This window comes from Rhamphochromis longiceps, linkage group LG7 (genome assembly GCF_057381845.1).
Source record: "Rhamphochromis longiceps isolate RC_006_pf linkage group LG7, R_longiceps_female_GT1.1, whole genome shotgun sequence".
NCBI classification, from domain to species: domain Eukaryota; kingdom Metazoa; phylum Chordata; class Actinopteri; order Cichliformes; family Cichlidae; genus Rhamphochromis; species Rhamphochromis longiceps.
Window position 1 is genome coordinate 4,308,399 of NC_140563.1, and position 23,591 is coordinate 4,331,989.

Consider the following 23,591-nt stretch of genomic DNA (forward strand, 5'->3'; position numbering starts at 1 on the left):
AATAGAGTTATTTAGGTTTAAAATATTTTTTCTCATAAATTATCAAAATAAATTAAATTTAAAAAAAAATCATTTGCATAAAATTAAAACGACAGGACTACAACAGTTTTGAGACAAATATATTTTTCCTTTACTTAAAATGTTTATAAATTCCATTTCTAAATCTCACTGCTTGGTGTGTTTATGTGTTTACATCAATGGCAGTACAACACGCTGAGGAAGAAAATCTTACAATACAAGGATTCCTACAGGAAATGGGAGACACACACAGAGGAGATGCTGCAGAGGTTGGACTTTATATGAATTATCCAAAATATGGAAAGCTTGCAAGTTGTCCACTTATGATTTCAAGTTCAAGTTAATCTTTCATATTCTTTTATTCGGATTATAAAAGGAAATTAACTTGTCTAACTTTACCTTGAAATTAATGTCTGTACAGTTTAGACTACTCGATTATTATTAATGGGACAGCTCATATTTCAAGGGAAGGTCATGTAGCCAGTGATTACAAACTCAGTAAGAAGCTCTACAAGAGATACAGCTCAGTGTTGGGCAATGTAAGACTCAAAGGCAGCAGTGATAACAGAATAAGGCTTTATCTCCCAAATCTGACCGGCTCAGTTTCCTTCATAGAAGATAAAAAACAACAGTCATTAAAAACATGATGGTTCATTTGAGAGAAAGAAACATGTTTTGTAATTTTCAGCATTTCGGTCCATGAGTTTATCTCAGACTGGGAAATAATAATGCATATATTCCAAAAGTACAGTTGGCACACTGAATATTAGGATGTTTCCTTGTGATGGTTTTTAGAGACAACTTTCTGTATATAATGCATATATTTGTGTGAGAGGGCCCCAAACTGGAGGTATAAACAACTCTAGAAGTTGATAGATGATGCACTGCTCTTCCTGAGGCATATATAAACCTGTTCTGTATGCATGGGTAATGACATAAATGGGTGTATGGTATCATTTCAGCTGCAACCAAGTCAACACAAACTTTTTAGTATTTAGAAAATAGGCAGATCATGTAATATCATAAAGACATCCTCTTTAATCTTGCATTGAACCTTTGCACGTGTAAGATAACAACACACATTTCTGCAGCTCCAATATGAGGCACTTGTCTTGTTGATGTTGGCAGGACGGTGCACAGAAGAAATCAGTGAAGTTTGTCTAATGCTTTAAAAACGTATTGAGAATTAGGAGAATGACGCTCAGTCTGATTCACATCATTTTCATGTATTCCTTACATACATATGTGGGCCAGTCTATACAATAACTATATATTGTATTTTTCCACTTTTTTAACATAGCTGTATTTTTTTCCCCTCTCCCAGACTGCATGTACAGAACAAAAATGTTATCAGTCTCTAATAAAGTGCTGAACTTGAAACAAGCCAATTACCAACAATACTGGTCGGCACTATATGAAGGACTAAAGAAACAGCATGCTCCCAGAAAAATCCCCCACTATATCAGGGCCCGTGAGTAACAGTGAACCTGATGATCAGGATGCTAATCAAATAATAATAATAATGAAAAAGAAAACGTGTGCATGAGTCCTTTGAAGGAATGCTGTGGAAAATATAAATATACTCAAAATGAACTATTGGCCTTTGTGAATCTTACCATAAAACAAACAAACAAAAAAATATATATATGCATGAATTTGCACAAAATATGCAAGGTACTCAAGAGTACTGTCATGGTTTCTTTGGCAGTACAGCCCTGTTGTGTCTACAGAGACATCATTATAAAGTGGGGAGCTCTGAACCCCATTAGGTCCTTGTTAGTTCACAATATGGGCTGGTGAACCCTCTTCCTCCAGCCTCACCTGACACCTGATTTTAAGGCCATTGGTGATGGATGCATTGTTTTAATAGATCATAATTCTGTTTCACAGATGGCTTAGAGAAGACCAGTTGGGTCAAGCAGGAAGAGGCCGCAGTGTCTCCAGTAAAGATCGGACTGGAGGTAAAGACAGCAGGGCTCTACCTAAACTTCCACCGACACGATAACAGGCATATCCCAGCATTCCCATCATGACGCCCTTTATGACAGCGCACAACACCCAGCCAACGCGTGAGGGAGGTGCGACACTAGGGAAGACAGAGACACACAGAGTTACGGTTGTAATGCCAAATCAAACACAAAAGGATTATGCTTATGGATTTATGGTGTAATTTACTGCGTACAAACAATATGCGAAACATACCTCATGATTTCATTAATATTAAGCTGCTTGTCCCAGTTTCGTTCTATGCCAGGGACGTGACCCATCCCTACGACTCCCACCACCACAGCAGGCACTTCTACAAAAAGAACAATGATAGCATAAACAATGTCTACACTCGGAAATGTTGATGCATAAAAGAATTGGTTATTTGGGGGAACTGAGTACATCTCCACTTTTACATTTAAAAATAACACAACTATTCCAGGGAAATGATCTCCGAATTTGCAAAGCTTTCTCTTGTTTAACTATTCAGAAACTTCTCATTACTGCAAAACATAGGCGTTACTGTCAAACTACAACATCCACAACCTCTTTTGTAGTTTCACAATGAATACAGATTTAGTTTCTAAGTTTATTCAGCAAAAACAGAAGAGAATGACTTACTGTTACAAAAAATGAAAAAGCATTTCCATTAAATGTCTGCACCACATTAAAACCACACCGACATCACTGGTCAGCTGATTTCACAACAATTGAGCCACATATCTGATGACAGATATGTGCACAGTACTTAACAGCTAAAATAAAGTTTTGACTCTTTAGTTTCAATTATATTGAGCAATGTTTTTTAAACCGCAAACTAAACGGACAAAAAAGTATTTTATAAGTGGCTGGAAAAAAGGAATTAACACCCATATAAGAATGAAAGAGAGACTTTAAAACTATACCGTGAAATTCATTGGCCAATTCATTAGTTAAACACAGTTGAACCCTCTTTTGACTTCAGAACTGCCTTAATTCTTCACGGCACAGATTTTCTAGGGTGCTGGAAACATTCCTCTGAGATTTGGGCCCTATTGACATGACAGCTACAGTTGCATTTTGGTATAATGCTGCAGTAGCACATCTGCTTGGAGGTATGATGTGTGTCCAACAATGATCTTTTACATAATTTGATTATAACAAATATCTATTTGAGTTAGCGTTTCCTTCCTAATCAGCTGAAAGCAGTCTGGCCAGTCTCCTCTGACCTCTGTCATCAACAAGACACAATATTTTCACCCAGAGAACTGGCACTCACTGAATATTTTCTGTTTTTTTGGCCCTTTGTAAACACTAGATATTTCCATGTGGGAAAATCCCAGTAGTTCCACAGTTTCTGAAACACTTAGAATCCACAGTTACACTTAGACCTTATGGCAAGTCCTTTCTTGCCTATTCTGATGCCTAGTTTAGACTTCAGCAGATTGTTTTGCCCATGTCTACATGCCTACATACAGTTGCTATCATCTGATTGACAGATTAGAGTTTTGTGTAAACAAGCATTTGAACAGGGGTACCTAATGAACTGGCCAATGAATGTATAATAACATAAGATGAAACCAATTTATTGTCCTAGCTTTTTGAGGATTGTAATACGCACTCTGGGCATTAGGGGGGGACTCCACACAGCGAGTAGCCTGTCGGAGAGTGTGTGTGAGGTAGATGTCTCTTTCAGCCACAATGGTTTTGTGAAGAGCAGGAAACTCTCCAATCATCTCTGACATAGTTTGCTCAAGCAGGTCCTTCTGTTTACACTTCTCCACATCCTCTTTACTGAAACATGACACAGCAGTCAATTTAACAGTGAAAAGGAAGTGACACATGACAGAGAATATAGTCTTGTTCTATAACTGTGGTGTTTTAGAAACAATTTAACACTTCCTACTTTACGTCTTTATACAGGATGCAACGCAACCTTAGAAACATTTCATTTTCTTAATTATATTTAGTGCAATACTAGCAGAGTCTGGATTAACATTGACATTTAAGGTTTTCAGTATAGAGACCAACATTCCAGTTCCTGAACTTTGACACAGTAGTAAGCATGAAGCTTAAATAAACTTTATCAGACTGCCTGGTTGGTCTCCAACATAAGCTTTAAAAACATACTTGTATTCCTTTAAGTCTCCATAACCAACATTTTATAATTCTGAGGTTCAATCTCAGAGTTGCTGAAAGCCACAATGGTTTTATAGATTTACAGACATCATCATTTAGAAAGAAATGGTAGCGTTGCTGTTACTCTGAAAATGTGAGTGCTCACTGCCTGGTTGTACACAAAACACAAACACAGCAAGTCATGATTCTCACACATATACACTGTAGTTGCATTTTTACCCAGGCAAAGACTGCTGAAAACAATACGGTATTATCGCTTTACCATTTTCCACAAATTTCACCATTAACATTTAAACTTCTGTTTCACAACTTTGCTTTTGTACGTTTCCACAAAACTGAACCATCCTGAACCAATTTAGCGAGCAATATAATCCTTCTTGCCAAAAACTCTGAATGATGACTCTTCTCTAACGTCAGCATTATTCATGTATTTGAGCAAGCTGTGAAACGATGCACACTGTCCGCTGAATATTTGGTACTAAAACAGAGTCGTGTTGACGCTGTGTGACAGAAAGCGATCAAGATGAATTTATACCTGATTGGGTCTGACAGAAAGCAAAGACCCCAGGCCAGACGGGCCTTCTGCCAGAGACTGAGAGCAGCGATGGCTCTCTTGAACGTCACAGGAATTGGCCGATCCCCGAGATGAAATTTACAAAAAGGTACCCGGCCAGCCTAAAAGAGAAAGGTAAAAGTTTTTAAACAAACAAAACAAAAATAATAATACATAATCAAATTATTCTCCACTATGTTGCATTTGTGTGCACGGGTTACCTCTTTGAAGGCCTCCCTAAACTCTCCTCCAGGCGCCATGCCCAGTTGCTCTGTGATGTGAGCTGAAACTTTGAGCAGCAGAATCTGCATCAGACCCGACATCACCCCATTCTGACAAACAGAGCAAATAAATTAACACCCACTTCCAGTGGTCAAGGTCATTCTTTAAGTACATAGTAATTTGACAGTAATACAAGCCCAAAGAAAGTATACAATAATACAGGAAACTAAAGAAGTTAGTTCAGAAGTTTTATCCCAAATATCAAAAAAGTAGGAAACAAACCCAAAACTCTTAAGTGACACTCAACGCTATATTTACACCATACTGAAACAAAGTTTAAAATATCAGAACTTGACCATCATTGCCTTATTTGGAATAAATGTACTTCCACTGTCTTTGTTTCATTATGACCTTTTCCACCTCTCTTCATCTACCACTGCTGTTTTTCACACAACCAACACCTTTCATAAATCCTGACCTGTTTGATAGCCTGCTGAACCTTATCCAGATTGATGTCTTTGGCTTCCTTTAACAGCGTATTCTCGTCCATCTTCAACATCGATACCCTATACTGGCACAGCTCCACCACGACCACGTCTGGCTGCACAGCTCGGATCGTCTGCACCAGGAGAAGGAGCACAGCGGTGTGAAAAATCAAGAGACAAATACAGAATAAGAAAGCAGAAGACTGGAATGTCAAAGCAAATGAACAGTTATGAAAGAAGCAAGCACAAGAGAAATCAATGTGAAAGAACAAAAGAGACAGGTTATGCTTGCCAAAACAAGAAAATAAAAAGAAACGACATTTAAATATGTAATTCTGTGAGTGTGCTTCTCCACACACACAGAATTACACATAAAATTTCACCTACCATTAACAGTATATCACATTTTAAAAGAGTTTAAGTGGCTTCCTGCTCTGTAACAGTCCTGTTTTTCCCCCTCATTGGCTCACCGTGGCTACATCCTTTTTGCTGCTATCACTGAAATGGGCAGTGCCCACCAGGTATAAGATGCTTCCATCAGGTGCAGTAAGACGAGACACCGTCTCTGGGAGTTCAGGAGACGACTGGCGGCGCTGGGCTCGCAACTGCCAAAGCAACTCCACTGCTTCACCATCCGCTATACAGGAGAGGGATAAAAGTTTATTAAACTGACAGAACAATTAAAGTTATGTCTTACTATAACCATTATATTATGTGAGGGAAGGTACATAATGCACTATGCTAAATTGTAGAAATTTACATTTAAAAAGTACCTTTGAGAGGAATACACTAATAAAATCCTTAGCACGTGCATTTAAATGACAAAAAATAGAGTTCTTACTATTTTACCAATAGAAAGCTACTTGAAGTTATTACTATTATTATTTTAGATTTACTTCAATAATAATGACATGCCTGTTGCAGTGCCCCCCTAATACCGATGCATTCATTGGTCTCGGATTACATTCAGTTTTATTCATTCAAATATTCGTAATAAAAAGTTATGAATGTGAGACAATATTTCACAACAAGTGGTCCCTTAAAGATAAGGAACTACATACATTGTCTCATGAAATACTGTTCTCACAATATGTTTAGAAGGGGGGGAAAAGAAACAACAACTCACAAAGATCTGGAGGTAGACACGGCATTCCGTCCCCCGAAGGGCCGACTGAATCGTCCTGTGAGACATTGAAACAACAAAGTTAAATATAGTGGGCTTATTTACATCAGCAGCAGATTAAAATGTTATTCTTATTGCTCAAGTCAAGTCAGTTTAAGAAAGGTGGGGCAGCTTCACATAAGTGGCAATTGAGAAACAACAGAGACTATGTTACATCACTCTAAAAACTCAGAGGCTGACGCAGGGCTATCTCCCACCTGATAAAACACCCTATTTTTCAGCCAGACCAATAAAACATGTTTCTTTACCAACCTCCGAGTTGTTTTCTTGGTCCATGCTTGCAGCCCTGGGAGCTGTATGTGACAGAGAGCAGATGGAAGTCATTGGCGCACACAGAGAGCGGTGATGCGTTCACTGACAGTAACGTAGACACAGCACAGCCTCACTGACTGCTGACGTTGCTTTATGTGTAACGACAACAGCTGCCGACTTCTCTAAACGCAGTTTAAACGCGATCAACGCTGGCTAAAGTAGTTGCTGCCGCTGATTTCAGAGAATTAAATCAAAGAGGCACCGTTATCTAAAACGAGAGCATTATCAGTAAGATTAGAACAACTGCGCAGTAAAGGAAGAAGCGCCTAGTCGGTGGAAGGTCTAACGTGCAATACCTTACTTCCAGGTGTAGAGCTGCTAAATACTGAACGTGTAGTTACCGAGGGCTCTTCGTTTTGGCTAGCTACCTTTACTCAAGCTAATGTGGGCTAACAAGTCCGCCAGGAATCTGCTCTCATTAGAGGAATTTAAAAAAGAGGATTTTTTAAAAATAAATGCGAATCTGAAACACGAGATATAAGATACTATACGCGATAGTTGTCTATAAAAAGAAAGACCTGTTACTTACTAAGTCGGCCCTTCTGCCAGAGTGCTCTCCGCTAGTACAGCAGCACAGTGTCAGGCTGTATCTGACAGCCGCGGTGCATTCTGGTACATGTAGTCATTGATTGTTGAGACGCATTTTGGGGGATTTAATTATAAAGATAACGCTTTTAATCCTTTTTTATGAACATTTCACACGTTACAACCAAAGCCATATTATCCATGTGATTACTCGCATTAGGACTGCTAAAGGTTTTCACAGGGCAACAGTCCTAATGTGTAAATCAACACAGTAAAATCATATTAAAGCAGAGCTCTGATACAATGTGCTCTCACACACTAGTACTACTCGTCCTAAAGTGCTTTTGGATGCATTTAGTGTGCTTAAGTAGTCTCTAACAAGGGGATTTTGAGCTAGCCTATGGAGATGAAGAATCACCAAGACAAAAGATTTCATTTAATTTTAATGCCCCAGAAAAAAAGGTATGCATAGGTCTACCCATTCTTTAGGTAGGCCCTGAAAATGAGACTAATGTCTTCTACAGTTGATGTCCTGTTGGTTTCTGAGTCAGTGCAGGCAGTTCCTTTATTCTAGTCTGTACCCTAATGTATGCAGCTGCAAGAAATGCAAAAAAAAAAAGTCTGTGTGTTTATAGCAGATAATGAAAACCTTAGTCATTCTTATAAAACCCTTATCCTGCTCATCTATATATTCACTTCACATTAGACACTTCCTCAAGAAGCCAACAGAACACAAAAGGTCATATTTTACCAGTGAGTCCAGCTCCCGTCATCTCAGAGCTGCTATTAAAGTCTTCAAAAAGAACACATCACGGTAACTGCCTTTTTTACAGCATCAAAACATATCTGGCATTAGTTTCACTAAGCAGTATTACAGTTCTACTTTGTTTTACAAAGTCACGCTTTCAATGGGGAGTCTGCTGTCTGCTGTACTTTCAAATGGCGCCCAAGTATAGTTAAGAATCGTGTTCTTATGCAATTGTGAAATGGCAGTAATTAGCCATGAAACATGTCATATTTAAACACCCCACAAGCAGTGAGTCATATACAGTGTCTATACATGTACAGCGTGTGGAATAAGATGTTCTAAGCGCATACATTATTGCCACAATTATACTGTGATCTTTTGCATATTAATTGTGCAGATCTCAACAACTGTATTGCATGAGCTACCTTTCTACTTGGCTAGTGGGATAAAGGGACTAAGCGTTATCATGTGATTAAAATACATTTTGTTTGATGTTGCAGATTTGCATTTCTAAAGTGTCTGCCTTTTTTTAAATTATTATTAGGAAAGTCACTCCTCGCTCTTTACCCTGTCTATATACTTTTTCAATATAACTGTGTGACCCTGCACTGTAGCACCCTGTTGAATTATGTCACTGCTGGTTTCATTGGTGGGTGATTAGCTATACACAGTCATCCTGAGACATGAGTGTGACATCATTTCCTACAGTAATAAGCTGGTCAACACAGGTAACGAAACATATATCTCTCAGTTTATCCTTTCTGAAAGCTCAGCTTTGCCACAAGAGTCTTCCCAAGTCACATCTATTCCATTTCTGCTCCAACAATCCTGGAAGTACAGAAGTTAATTGAAAGATCAGAGGTGGCAGCTGATAGAAGGTGACTGGCATGGAGGTTATGTGTGTAGAGTGCAGTGTCAGGGAAAATAATCTCAGTCACAGTTCCTCTTCTTCTTCTCCTCTTCCTCAACATTCTCCTGCAGCGATGAGCTCCCCAGGCCTCTCTGCCAGCCTGTCCCTCCCGCTTTCATCCTCTTCTTCCTCAAAGAGAGTACGATGCATACTCAGTAGCTGGTGTGTGGGTGCTCTTGTTAGTGGAGGTGGTTGAGACTCAGCATTTTCCTTCTGAGTGGAAGGCCCCAGTTGTTGAGGTGAGGACTTGGGACTGAGCGCATCTTCACTGGAGGGAGGGTTGGGGCTAACTCCATTTACATATGTAGTGGTGGACAGGGTCCCTGCAGAGAAGGCAGCGTTGGTTGATTCTGGAGAGCGAATCTTATTCTCTGTAATCAAATAAATATACAGAATAAAAATGGGAGCTAAAGAGAAAGAAAGTAAAAATATTAGCTGGCCAAAGGTGATTGGCCATGCAGCACAAGCATCGTATGCAAGTAGAATGTGTATGTTGTAAATAGCTATGCCCACTGTCCTGCTGTAGAAATGCACTATGAAAGGCACATCCAAATGAAATGATATCTCTGTCTCAGGCATAAGCACAATGAGAGCTACCTGTAATTGCACTGGACACATGAACCACAGTGTGTGTGCCTTCAAGGTACACTGTATCCATGTTGTGCTCTGAGGGTAGAGGTTCTGTGGTTGTGGTCTCCACCTTGGGCTTGCGAATTGTCAACATATACGGGTGGACATCCAAAGAGAAGTTGCGTGTATGCTTTTTCTCCATTCCACTTACATCTACAATCAGAAAATAAGTAGATCATTAGAGCAGATGGGGAGACCACCCATCAAGAGTGTTGTTTAAACTGTCTCAGTTCATTTTATGGTCACAGAATTCGCCTACATAATACTAGATACATAGGAACATATGTTTCATACTGGTCGGATAGTGCGCCTAACTTATTTAAACTAATTATAAAAGCTTTAAAATGTCTTTCTTACTACATATTCAAACTACCCGATACCTTTTGTTGAAGGATGCTGTGTGCTCTTGTTATCCAAAATAGGTGCAATAATGCTGTCTGCCACTATTTTTCGTCTGAGAGGTTTGGGTTTTTCCTGCTTTGTGTTATTTTCCAGCCGTGTCAGGGTGAGAGGTTCCTTCACATTGGACAGAAAATAAAAAGAGGTCAGTTCAAGTCTGCAACAGCAACAGATGAAGTCTTCTTACTATTTTGCATATATTGTAAGTCCTAAAAGAAAGCTGCTTCTTATGCCTCTTCAGTGAAAAAGGCCCTTATCAAGAGTTACTATTACACCATTTGAAGGATTATGGCCTAGAGTATGTGCGCTCCACTGAGTCAATATTTAAAGTAAGGGTCAATCTGCTTCTAGAGGATAGTACATTTTGCATTCAGAAACATGTTTCCTTACCTTAAATGGTTGAGGAAGAGGATTTGAGGATGGGATCCATTTAATCTTCTTACGAGGTCGTTTGACGACCAGTGGCTCACCACCCATCTCTCGAACCCCGAGGTCAGAAGGATCCATATTGGGATCAATTGTTTGGATCCCAGATTCCCTCACAGTGGGTGTGGCATCATGGTTGGACTGTGCAAGTGCAGCCAGCAGCTGCCTGACTACATTGTCGTACATGAGGTCACTCTCATTGGTGATGAAGTCCAGTCGGTTGAGCGACTTAATGTGATCCCTGTTCTCATTGCAGAACATGGCCAGGATGTTGATATCGCAGAACTGAGACTTCTGCCAGCGTCGCCGCGTTTTAATTCCAACCTTATGGAGTTTGTCGAATACAAAGTTGGACTTGCGTACCACAAAAAGATGCAGCAAATTAACCAGAATGATGAGGTTCATGGTGCAGAGTAGAGCAATATCTACTGCTGCCATGATGCGCTGCAGCTGCACAGCAGGCAGCTTACAGTTGACCCTGAGCTTCAGCTCTGGATAGCTGCTAATGTCTGGGTGCTCACCTAGTGCACAGGTGAACTCATTTTGCCTTTGGCGGGCATAGTAGGTGCTCAGGTAGGAAATGGGTATTGAACTGAGGCAGATAATAGAAAGATGGCGAGCCAGGTAAATCTTGGCCAAAAAGTTGCTTTGGCCTCGTCTCTCCAAATATTTCTCAAAGAGGTTCTGCTCAGGGCTCTTCTCTTTCTCTGCATTCTCTATGATCTCCCTCCTCTCCCGCTCAGTTATGCCCGGCCCTTTGGACTGGATCTGCTTCTCGATCTTTGGGGCCCGGCCCTCAGCAGCTCGATGATAGCAGTTATCAATCTCTTGAAGCAGGAAATTGAGCTCTGAAGTGAGCCTTGTAGAGGCGAGGAACTCCCAGCCCAAAGCAGGAATGTACATGATTCCCGCAAAGGCCAGCAGAGCATAGGGGAGGAACTTGTGCTCAAATAGCGAAGGCCACTCAGCTGGCTCCATACCAGGTTTAGCATCACGAAGCTCTGTCCAGCAGTAGCCTCTTGCATACAGTGCCTGGTCTCGAGTGAAGTTGTGTGGTGTGTAACAGTATATGGACTCCTCTGAGAAAAGTACAAGTATAAAGAATCAGTCCAAACTTTTCTTTAAATTACATCTCATAATAGATTGTGCTGCAAACTGTTCTCCTTATTTCTGTTAGTAACAACATGTTAGTAAGTAAATGACATGTAAGATCAGGCAGAAATACTTTTAATAACATCAGCTCTAAGTAACAATGATATTTATGCTACTTATTTAAAAGTGATATCTGGAAATGGATGCATGTGCAACATTCAGTAACAGGAGTCAAAACTGAACCATAACATGGCTCTGCAAAACACTGCAGATCCTTACAAACAGTTAAAATAATAGCTCTTCTTCAAGCTAAACCTATGACTTGTGAATCAGTAGACACATGTTTCAGTGATTCATTACATTCTCTAGGAAATATCTTGCACCTTTCTCATCATTCATTTTTAATCAGTACTCTCATCTCATCTTTTAGAACCCATTCAACACAAAGCATTGTGTGTCTCTGATCATACTCAAGCCACATTTTGAAACGAAAGAAGCACCTTTCAGGCTCTCACAGAGGAAATGAGAACACCCAGATCACTTCACTGTCCATTATGTACAAGACTAAAAGGTTTGAGGGATCACCAGTTCCATTTAATCTTTCAAACTAAGCACTGTCACCTCTGTTATTATCAGTGGTTATTAGATTTTCTCTTTTAAATAAACATGCATTCTATTGTTATTAGGGATAAGGATAATGTGTGCAATGACAACACTTGTTTCATTCACAGAATGCTAGGCACCATCTTTGTGCTGAGTTTCCTCAAAAATAATAAACTCTTCTGCACATCCACTGACTTGCTGTTTAAACACATAGTCCCAGCTGGTTACATGCTACACAGAGCCTGACTCAGCAATGAACCGACATTCCTCTCTGGGTTTTCACTCTGTCTTCTACCCAAACCCACCCTTGTCTCCTAAATCTGTAATCACTTTCACTCCCTCAGTTCTCCAATCTGTTTTCTTCTCTCTCTGGCATCTAGTATTTCAGCTTTTCTTTTTTGCTCTGCACCATACTGCTCCCTTCTCTTTTATGCCTTGTTTCCAGCTTACACTTCTTACTACTGTATGTATGCAGCCAAAACCTTTCTCTGATCAAAAGCGGTCAGAGGGCAAACAGCTGCAGGTGTGGCTTTAGCAATGAACCCCCCTCTAGCAGCTCACCTGCAAAGTTCCTTGTGAAGACCAGGGTGACTAGCAGGATGGGGATGATGACCGTCCCTATAGTAACAACGCGATCAAAAGGAAGCTCCAGTTTGATTTGCACCATGAGGCCAGCCAGTGCCCCGCCCTTCTCATCCTGAGAGGAACCCGGCAAGATCAGCTCCTTCAGCTTCTCGCCTGCAAGTAGAGCTGTAGCCATGTCCAAGTTTTGATCGAGGATGTTCTGCATCCGGAACAAAAATAATGCACACCACAACCCCCCTCTGGGCAAGAGGGGAGACTAGACACTCCCTGATGAAGTTAGATACTCGTCAAAACAATGCTAGAAGCCACACGTGCCACACGTGTGCAGGAATGTGTGGCCAGCTTCAGCCCCTGTCACCTTGTGTGGAAAAGTAGTGGGTCATACTGTGTGGCCTGTGTTCTTCAGGTCTCAGACTCTTCTACAGTTTCATGCAGCTCTTCTGTTGCAGACAAACAGACATAATGTGCACTGCTCACTCAGCCTCTCCGTTGTGCATCCCCATGTTTGTGTGTCTCTACAGCGTCTGGCCTCAGTCTGCAGACCCTGTGCTGCAGGTTGAGAAATGAGCTGAGTTTGGGGATGTGTTCTTGCAAACCCCAGGGAGAGTTGTTACATGAGCTTGGGAAAGGAGAATCAGTGACCAGTCCTTTCCTGAAAGACAGACAACAAGTTAAGGGCAGTGTAGTGTGTTCATTTCTATAAAGGTACACCGAGGTGCAAGTTGTCATTGAATGTACAATAGCATATTAGCGTAATTTAAAAGAGCAACAGTCTGATTGATACTGCTTCACACCTTCTTCCAGAAGGCTCTCTGTTCCCATCCATCGTCCTCTTTAATGCAGTCATGTGGCCAGGGATTTCTAATCCTCCCTCTCTGACCAGTGAAGTGTGAGGAGGATTTTTGTCTTTGATCAAGCAAGGACACTAAAGGGCAAGTTTATACTCGGAGGACTATTTTAATTTTAAACTGTTTAAAGCATACTTTGATGAAGCGTCTATTTGTGTTAATACATTAAAGGCCTGATATCTTGGGGACTGACTCTGTTTCAAATTTCACCCCGCTCCTCTCTGGACTATCTGGAACAACATGTTCACACAAGGATGTCAGATGCACCCCGACACTTGTCAGTGACATCAGGGGGTTATCATGTGTGGCTTATCGTGTGCATCTGAGAGTGGCTATTTGAGATTGAATGCATGCATGGTCAGGGCTGTAACTATGGAAATGCTTTAAACTTGCTTGGTCATTTCACAGGAAGCTCTTACAAATTCCCTTCATGCGGAGTTTGAATACATCACCACTTTCCATCAACAATCCCACTTGCTCCTGCATTTTCCCTTCATATATGAAATCTTTTTTTAAAGCGCTCAATTTGAGGCTCAAAATGTAACCTAATATCTTGATGAGGACAACCTTGAGAATGTGGTTTCGTGGGTAAAAGGGACAATTAGCTGCCAGCTTTAAAGCACATGCTTAGCAGTGAGAAGGATCACAAGAAGATGATTCTTTTGAAATTACAGCAGAGTATAATATTCAAGGTTGCACAGGTTAATGCTGAGATCACTGGTTCTATATCTGAAATAGAGAAGAAGATGTCTCTCGTGAGGTATGAAACATTTACTTTAAACTATTTTCTCAACTGCCTCATGACAGTCAAGATTTATTTTTACCCTCAAAGACTATCTCATGGAAGATCAGAGAAGAAGTAAAGTTTGCATAATTTAAATTTAAAGGGGTAGAACACCCATTTCGGGAGCTCAGCTGGAAGCTGCACTGCCGTCTGCGAGCCACTGGCACTGGTCCAGTCAGACAGATTATACTCCTCAGTTGGGCAATGCTACCAGTGTTTAGAGAGGGAATCCCAGATTTCTTGGCTACTACAACATCCAGCTAGAGTTTGGCCAGTTCAGTCAGCTACAAAGACACAGAGCCAGGCTCCGGGACAAGAGCTGAAGGAGAGAAGCTCCATTCATCCATTATTAATTAATGATAGCTGAGGAAGGAAGAACTTTCAGGACTGATGTGATGTCTTCTCACAAATGTGATCAGATAACAGTCCAGTGAACAGAGTTTAGACAACGTTCTCTATATGCCCTAAACAGTGCACAGGAGACGAAGTCATCACCCTTACGATTTCCTCAGTTGTGTCAGTCTCTGACGGAAACACCTGCAGGAAGATTTATTTGGGTTGAGAAGATCACCATGCCCTTAGTCGGTGTTCTGCTAGGACGCTTTTAAGTGCTGTTTCTTGACTATCAGTTCCAAGACACTAGAAAAACCAGGAGGACACTTTCACCACAGACATGGCATTGCAGTGAATTGCAGCTGCCTGCAAATGACGACCCCTTTCAGCACCCGCGCGGTGGATAGTTCCCGAATAGCCAGCCAGAGACGAGCCGCTAAACAACATCAAGTGTAGCGATTGTGTGTGTCAGAGGAAGCGAAAGTATGTGTGAGTGTGTGAGCTGCTCCGTGTGTGAGAGAGACAGAAGAGGAGATGCTCAGGATGCTGAATACCTGTATGAACTGTGTACCTGTCCGCACCAGATGAACCACCGCTACATTTCTTGCTCTGGTGCAAAAAACGGAACAATGTGCAAGCTTTCAGGAAAAACAAACAAACAAACAAATAAACAAACAAAAACAAAATTCACTCACCGTCTCTCGTTGCATCTCCCGGCACGGTAAGAGTTAATCTGCAGTGCGGGCGAGCAGCTACAGCATGTATCCGAGGCACACCGGTTTGTTCCGCCTTCCCCCCCCCAGCTCCAACCCTCTCCTCTTCCCTCCCCTCCCCGCCCTGCTTCTTCCTCAGAAACAAGAGATGAGAAACACATTAAGATTCTGTAGTTCAACACATCCCCTCTCTTTGAATCGCAGGATTAAGTGCGCATTTCAGACAGAAAGGCGAGCTAAGATGCTAAAAAATATCCCAATCCATATCCGGATTATATTTATTTTGAAAGGTTTACCTGTGAAACTGCCTCTTATAGACACAGCTCTATGGATTTTAGGATTCTTGGATATGACAGGCTCTAAAAGATAACCTTCTATTAAATATAAATAAGCAGTCCTTCGAAATGTTATTAGTATTACTATATTTAAAGGCTAAGACTTGTCACTGAAGCCTTTAGTATAGGCTAAGTGAAACAAACACCGGCTATTAGTCTACTCAAAGCCCACATTAGCTTAGTCTACAACCAAACCACAAGGCACTGACAGGCTTTTGTTTCCCACTGATATTGGTTTATCCCACCTGCCCATCATCTGTGACTGTGGGACTGCCACAGAGACACGCAAACAGGGAATGGGAAAGATGTCTGTCATTCAAACTCACTGGGTGTGGCGAGCATTTTTGCTTTTTTTGGACATCAACTAGTCATCTATTACTAAATTATGTAGGCCATAATTTCAAGAAGTACTTAAAGGAAAACGACACAAAATGCTTAGTGCACTGAAATATATTGCTTTTGATCACGCTGAATGTCACGGATGAACTTTCTGCTGCAGAGCACAACACTCCTGTACAAGGACAGTTTCATCGATGCTCTCTCTTCTTTGTCTCAGACACTTTTAACTCAAGCCGGTTTCCACCGGTTAGGGTATCCTTACCTCACCGTCTGCCATCTCTCACTCTCTTCTTGGTCATGTTGCAGTATGATAAAGCGTCTTGTTGTGGCGGTTTAAGTAATAATAATAATTATTATAATAATAATGACCTGATGTGATGAGAATTATATTCATATTTGACAAGCCAAAACTGACCAGACATCGTTATAGTGACCACCCCATTTCCTCCTCCTTTATAGTTTTAATATGAGTAAGAGATGTGAGGTGTCTAGCTCAGAGACAGACACAGGAGCAGAGGGATGCGGGAAAATTGATAAAGGAAGGAAATGAAGTTAATAAATATAACAATATGAGAAGGCAATTTTCATGTCCAAATGCAAACACAGGGGTGCTGAAGTTATTGCAATTAAACCGATACACACATAAATTCCACCTCACAGCTTGGTATCAAATTATAAGATAATATCTGAACAACATTTCCATGAAAGTTATTTTCAGATGAAGACTTTTTTCTTGTTCTTGGTTTTCCCAGCACAGAAAAAACCCATTTCCCATTCATAAAAAACATTCAACACGTACACAAATTTACTCTTGACATACTTAGTGCTGATGGCATTTTATTTTGCACAAGGCATACTTTCAGTTAGTATCATTTACATCAGTTGATACTGCTGCACATCGGCTATATTAAAGCAGTTCTCCTGTAAAAACTACCACACAAGGAACCTGGCTACTGAGTTAGACTTTGCCATGGATTTAAATACACTTCATTAGTTTTTGCATTTGTTGCATCTTCCACCATGATTAGTCACCAACATGTGAACGGGCAGAAAACTGTTTCAAATTAGGATATATAAAGAACTGTTTCAATTTTGTGCTAGGGATATTTTCTATTACTTGTCATTGACTCGCATATTTTCAATGCAACTAGCATACAGTGTAAAAATACATTAAATCTCCTGACCACAAAAAATACCACAGTGGTACCAATATGGAAAACACACATAAAAGCATTATCTATGTAAGAAAAAAACACTAACAAAAGCAAAACAAAGTACACCGTTTCAATTTTTTTTCTCCTATCTTTGCTTCATTTTTGTGTATTTTGTTCTTTATTCCAGTCTCCAGTTTTCCGTGTCTTTCCAATACTGCTTTTCCCTCTTGCTCTAATATTCTCTGTCTTCTGATTATACTCTTGTATTTGCAGCTTATAGCGCTTGTTTTACCCTTCTTCTATCACCAGGTCTCTCCAAATTCCTGGATGTTCTCTTCATTGAGCCATTTGGACCACAACTGCCTTCCAAGCTCTGTCTTTGTCAAAATCCTGCAATGCTCCATTTGATGTTTGCTGCTGTGGAGGATGAAAAGGAAAGAAAATATTCAGAGGAATCAGGTGTTGAGCATGAGTGGTACTGTGCTATTTTTGCATGTAGTTCATTAATTGATACATATGCATTTACATGTGGTATACCTTGATGCTATACTCATCAGTAAATGTCTGTTGTTGTAAGTAGTGATATAGACAAGAGCAGGATTTGCACATATGGGTGTGTTTACCTGGCATACCTCACAGTAATGCATCTGGGTCTGAATGTTGTCATCACACTCTGGAGCTCCCATGCGAAGCTGACTTTTGTAGGTGGCACAGTGCACTACAGTGGCTGAAGTAAGAATTGCCTGCACCAGCAGCAGCACCATCAGAATCAGCAGCAATATGTCATAGGATTGCTGGGATACAAAGAGAGACAAGCACATATATGTGAAATTGGTGTAGTTTTAAAAGTAATTTCTCATGATTTACTTCCCCAGCTCCTGTATTTTTGTTTTTAATGACACCAGAGCTAAGTGGATAACTCTTGAAAATACAAACACAACCATATATTTTCACTTCACTTTAGCCTCACTTTGGCTGTAGGCACATCATGCAGGAATATTTCAATAAAGCTGATCACACTGCAAGAGAGGAAGCCAGAGGCTGAAAAGAGCAGAGGAGACGTCACGCTGCTGATGGCAATCAACACCTCCACCTGAGAGATACAGGGTTGAGAGCAGAAAGAAGAAAGGCGGAAAAAAGAACACAAAAAGCCAGTAGAAAGAAGAAATAGATGTGGTATTTAGATGAAATTATACCTGCTCCAATGACATTTTGCACCCACGTGATTGCAAATAGCAGGAGGAAAAAGTTTAGATTGAAAACAAAGTCATAAAACACTGAAGTATATGAATTTCAAGTTTAAAACCAACTCCATGGTATAACAGCTTTACACTGTACTAATCTCACAGATCCTGCAGATATCAGATTATTGTACTCACCAGGCATTTGTTAGGGTATTCTGACACAACATGACTGGCAATAGCACTGGGGAAACACTGCAAATAATAACAGGTAATGTTATGCGATTGAGTTGCTCGTCAGTCATTTTAAACATACCTTATCATTCTGAGTGGCCACAAGTGCCTTAAAAAACAGTAAGCTTTATTAAGCCAACTTACAGCCACAAGGATCCAGAAAAATGTAACAGACAAGTAGGGACCAGGCAACAAAGCGTCCATGTTGAGCGCAATAATGCCTCCAAATACAGCCGAGATTCCTACAATCACTTCAATTACCTGTTGCAGACATCAGTTATGGATTAAAAGAAAAACATATACATATATAGGTTATATAGTTATACTTATTTATATGCAAGTTTACTCACAGAATATGCTTTAAGGAGCTGAGTGGGGAAGACTGCAGGTTTGATAATCACAGGCCTGTCGTATGACCCCGACTGGAGGATGGATAGAAAAATGAAAATTGTTTAGGATGAAAGAATGAAAGGGAACAAAAACAAACAAATAAACAAAAAACAAAAAAATCGCTCATGTAGACATGCATACACTCACACACCTTCCTGTGGCAGCAGCAGTCCTCTGCAGAGCGGGCTGACAGGATGACAGTGCTGGCCATCAACACCTCCAACAAGATCATCAGGATAAGGTTGAAGTTAATCTGAGAACAGACAGAACATGTTAGGGGGCGAGAACAGAGACGCAACTGCTAAAAGAGAAAACAAAATATAAAAGAATAACTCAAAATGTTTGTGTTTGTGCATCCAAAAGGACATGTAGTTTTCAATTCAGATGGATTTACATTGACAGCTGAGGGGTTCAAGACCAGCTTACAACCAAACCAAACCAGGCATGTGGTCGTCACAGCAAATGTTGACACATAGACCACTTGAAAATCTGACACCTTAAAGGAAACATGAGAGTCTAATTAGTATCGTGCTTCGGTAAAAGCTTCAATTAAAAACCATTAAGACATAATTATCTGTTTAGCCTTTGATGAGTTCATTGTTTACTCACTGCAACGTGTCTGTTCTTGGCAATAGCAAAACTAGCTATTGCTGCAGGGATGCCCTGTGAAGAATACCAACAAAAAGGAGCTGCTGTATTTATCTATGAAGACCATTACTGCCATTTTTGACATGACTCCTGTATAAAGAGTGTGAAAGATGCAGCAAGGTATGCTAGCTTTCAAAGCAATATCAGCATGTGATTAAAGTAACTGTGATGGTCACTTACAGAGCCCGCAGCACAGCGCAGGTAGTCCATGGCAACAGGAAACACATTTCCCAAGTACAGAGAGAAACCAGATGTGATGAGCAGACAGCCCTGAGGACACACCGACGCACACACACATACAGCCATGTATACACAATTAAAAGGGTCATAAATGCATTCAGCAGGTAAAACTGTGCAAGAATTCCTCTCTCATACACACGAGCCATTTGAGAAGTAACTAAGCCAACTGCATAATCCTGCCTGGTGCAACAGCCCCACCAAGACTCTTGCGTCCGGTGGGCAGGTGTCTGACTGATAAACACTAAATAATCACAACTGATATACCTGCAATTTACCAGAAATACATAGGTATGCTTCTAGTATGATCTGCGACAAAGTGGGTACTTTTTTTTGCAATAAACACAATTTGGTTTTAGTTTGAGCAACAATTTTCTGGCATGTAGCGTTTACAAGTATATATTAGATTTTATCATATACATTTGTGTAGTCAGCATGATCTTTTTCATTTTACAAAGTATTGGAGACTACTTTTAGTTAACCAAACTTCATTTCTATCTAGGGTAGTGTCTGTATAGTTCAGCTTCTTCCAATGTGCAGCAATTTACACACTGCAAAACTTTCCCCGCGTTGATCCTTGCATTGAGCTGGGTGTGTCTGCTCACACTTACACTATGTGCACAAGAGTATTGGGCCACATCTCTTAATCACTGAACTCAATAATAATATGGGGCTGGGCTTTGGCTCCCTTCCAGTTCCAGTGCAGAGAAGTCTTGATGCTTACCATGACAATTATGTGCATCTCACTTCATGGGAAAGGCCCTTTTATGTTCCAGCATGACTGTGCTAGGTGAACTTGCTGTGGAAGAGCGTGACTGGCCTTACCTCAACCCCACAGAACACCTTTGGGAAGAACTATAAGGGAGATTTTCAGCCAGGTCATCTATTCCAGCATTAGTGTCCAACCTAAATGATCTTTTGGATGAATGGGCAAAAATTTCCACAGCCAGATTTTCTATGTAAAAGGCTTCTCAGAAGAGTGGAAGGTATTATAGTTGCTAAAGAAGGGGCAAAGTCCTTAAAATGCCTACAGATTTAGAATGGGATGTCCTAAAAGAGCTTTTAGGCAGTCCAATATTTTTGTCTAAATAGTGTAACACAATACACATGCCCAAAATTGATCTGCTAACATTTTAATTATTGAAACAACCCCATCATGGTGTTCTTTCCTTGTGGAAGCACAAAACAGGATTTCTTGTTGCCACTTCTCACTCAAAATTTCAAGATTGGGGCTACTCAAAAAAAGAAATCACCCCAAACTTTAAATCTGTGTGTTATGGACTAAATAGAAAAATCCTGTAGTGTGCTTTCGTTGCTTCCCCTGACTGTCTTTCCTCTCACCCCTATGAGGACACTGTAGAGCCAGGCCCTGTAGCTGAAGCAGGGGTGCTTTAGGGGCTCCGGCTGGGCCAGCTGCAGGTCACTGGCCCTCACGTCCACTGTGTAGCTGTCCCGTTCAGACCTATCCCGCTCCCCTCGGTCTGGCCTTCTCTCAGCTCCCCGGTCACCCCGTCGTCCCAGTGTCCCATTTCCTCTCTCCAGAGTGGGCATGTGGGTGTAGGTGAACTCCTCTCTGGCCGACAGCTCTTCGCGCTGCATTGTTAAAGTGGCTGGTGGCTTGCTTCAGTAGCAGGGCGAAAAGTATGGAGTGAAGAAAACACCCTGTGGGAAAGAATGAAAAAACAAAAAACAATATCACATTCCAAACAAGGACAAGCTCTTCGTCTTCTCATCATGTTTCTCTTTACGATCGTTCCTTTCAACAAGAGGTCCAGTAATTGTAAAAAGTGATGATGGCAATCGGAGCTCTCAGATCAGAGCTTTCAGGGGAAAATCAATTAAAATCACATTAAATAAAGAGAAAGTATGCCATTAGGCTACTAATCATGCAGTGTAACAAAAACACCCCACACCCCTCCCCTTGTTTCTGTCGGTTCAAGCCAAGAGAACTTACTCTACATTCCACTGCTTCTTTTTTGCTTGTCTGAACTCACCTACTGTTGTTTGTCTCGCAAAGTCTTCCCAGTTATTTTCCAGGAAATGTATCCTTCAAGAACTGGAATCATATAACCACAAAGAAGACAGTTTGTCTTTGCTCGAAGCTCCTTCTGCTCCCCATCTCTCTCCCTCGCAACTTGCAGCCTCTTGCACCCCCACTCTCCTCCTCTTTTCCTTTTCCTCTCTTTCTTTCCCGTTACACGGCGTTACTCAGAAACAGTTCTGAAAAGTTTTTTGAACCCATCAAAGCGTGGAGCTAAAACACATGGCTCTTGTGCTGCCAGCCTACTTTGTGCCAAAGAGAGAGCGGCTGTGCATGACAACAAGGGGAGGATGAAGGGGCTCGCACTGGGGGCAGAGTTAGAAGGGCAAACACCCTCTTTACCCTCCTTTTTGCCCATGCAGCCACACATGCACATCAAGGCACTCACAAAACTGAACAATAGGCCTTCAGAACTGAGCACATAAGAAATTTAGAAAGTCACATTCATAGCAAGTAGAAATTCGCACAAGTGCAGAATCAAACTGTTGTTTTTTGCCTACAGTTAAGTGCGTCCCCCTGTTGTGTCCCCCCTCACAACTTCCCTCTGTGTTACTTAGTGTTTCACTGCACTTCACAGCCCACTAAATTAAGATGCCCAGCAGTGCTTTAGAAAAGAGGCGACAGAGACATTTCCATGGCCTAATCACATGGTCCCTTGTGTGACACGGCTAATCTGATGATGGATCATTTCTGCTCCATATAAGAATCTCTTAATGACTCATTAAGGACTAAATCCAATTGGATAACAACATTTTGTGGGTGTGTGTTAATTGTGTCCGTGTTTAAATGTCTACATATGTGAGCACCTCGGGATTCCTTTCAGTCTTTAACACAGCCAAGCATTCTCAGTTCAACATTGTTCCTTGGTGGTGGTAACCATGGCGACTCCTTAACAACTGCTGTCACCACAGCCCTTGCCATTCCCTGCCCAAAACACAACACACACACACACACACACACACACACACACACACACACACACACACACACACACACACACACACACACACACACACACACTGCAAATACCATGACCACTCAGAGAGCATTTTGAAACTGCCCTTGGAGAAGGCAGAGGGTTGGGAAAACACTGATTGAATGAGACACAAATCAATATCCAAATATTAATATAACAAATCAAAACAGAGTATTATGCTACTCGTGATATTTATGTCCAATGAAGATAAATTAATGTCAGTATTAGGTTTGGAGGGTGGCATGAAAAAGCAGCTACTCTAATGGCACTGCTATTGTCTTGACAGTAATTTTAAATGGATGCATGTCTGCAACAAACGCTTTTAGCCTTTTTTGTAGAAGTGTAAACTTTAAAAGAACAAACTATCGGTTCACTCTAAAAGCCTTTGTTTCTCTTGTTCCTCTTGACTTTTAGGGATATACTTAAGTCTAACAAATTTTTCCACTCTGATTAGCATCTGCCTGCTTCCCACTCTAACTCCATTCTACACCACAAACTACTATGACATTTCAAGCACATCTGACCAGTGCTTAAATTTGCACATAACAATCATTCCCAAACCTCAGACTGCCACTGCCCGAGT

The 23,591-nt window shown here is 40.9% G+C and overlaps 3 protein-coding genes across 3 annotated transcripts; all 3 read right to left on the reverse strand.

The window, feature by feature from the left end:
• Positions 1–106: 106 nt before the first annotated feature.
• On the reverse strand, positions 107–7,484 carry trabd (TraB domain containing). Its single transcript, XM_085411710.1, has 10 exons — positions 7,407–7,484; positions 6,818–6,858; positions 6,509–6,563; positions 5,853–6,019; positions 5,376–5,516; positions 4,897–5,007; positions 4,658–4,797; positions 3,605–3,777; positions 2,221–2,317; positions 107–2,104 (listed from the first exon to the last, which is right to left on the reverse strand). The coding sequence occupies exons 2-10, from the start codon at positions 6,839–6,841 to the stop codon at positions 1,933–1,935; spliced, it is 1,080 nt and encodes a 359-aa protein (XP_085267836.1). The 5' UTR covers positions 6,842–6,858; positions 7,407–7,484; the 3' UTR covers positions 107–1,932.
• Positions 7,485–7,880: 396 nt separating this feature from the next.
• On the reverse strand, positions 7,881–15,539 carry panx2 (pannexin 2). Its single transcript, XM_085411027.1, has 6 exons — positions 15,456–15,539; positions 12,772–13,447; positions 10,480–11,594; positions 10,071–10,206; positions 9,658–9,843; positions 7,881–9,431 (listed from the first exon to the last, which is right to left on the reverse strand). The coding sequence occupies exons 2-6, from the start codon at positions 12,998–13,000 to the stop codon at positions 9,115–9,117; spliced, it is 1,983 nt and encodes a 660-aa protein (XP_085267153.1). The 5' UTR covers positions 13,001–13,447; positions 15,456–15,539; the 3' UTR covers positions 7,881–9,114.
• A 1,510-nt stretch (positions 15,540–17,049) lies between these two features.
• On the reverse strand, positions 17,050–22,257 carry mlc1 (modulator of VRAC current 1). Its single transcript, XM_085411028.1, has 12 exons — positions 21,986–22,257; positions 21,333–21,653; positions 19,935–20,024; positions 19,716–19,769; positions 19,501–19,602; positions 19,258–19,359; positions 19,067–19,138; positions 18,861–18,977; positions 18,681–18,737; positions 18,272–18,394; positions 17,925–18,095; positions 17,050–17,718 (listed from the first exon to the last, which is right to left on the reverse strand). Exons 2-12 carry the CDS (start codon positions 21,588–21,590, stop codon positions 17,638–17,640), a joined length of 1,227 nt encoding a protein of 408 aa, XP_085267154.1. The 5' UTR covers positions 21,591–21,653; positions 21,986–22,257; the 3' UTR covers positions 17,050–17,637.
• Positions 22,258–23,591: the final 1,334 nt, after the last annotated feature.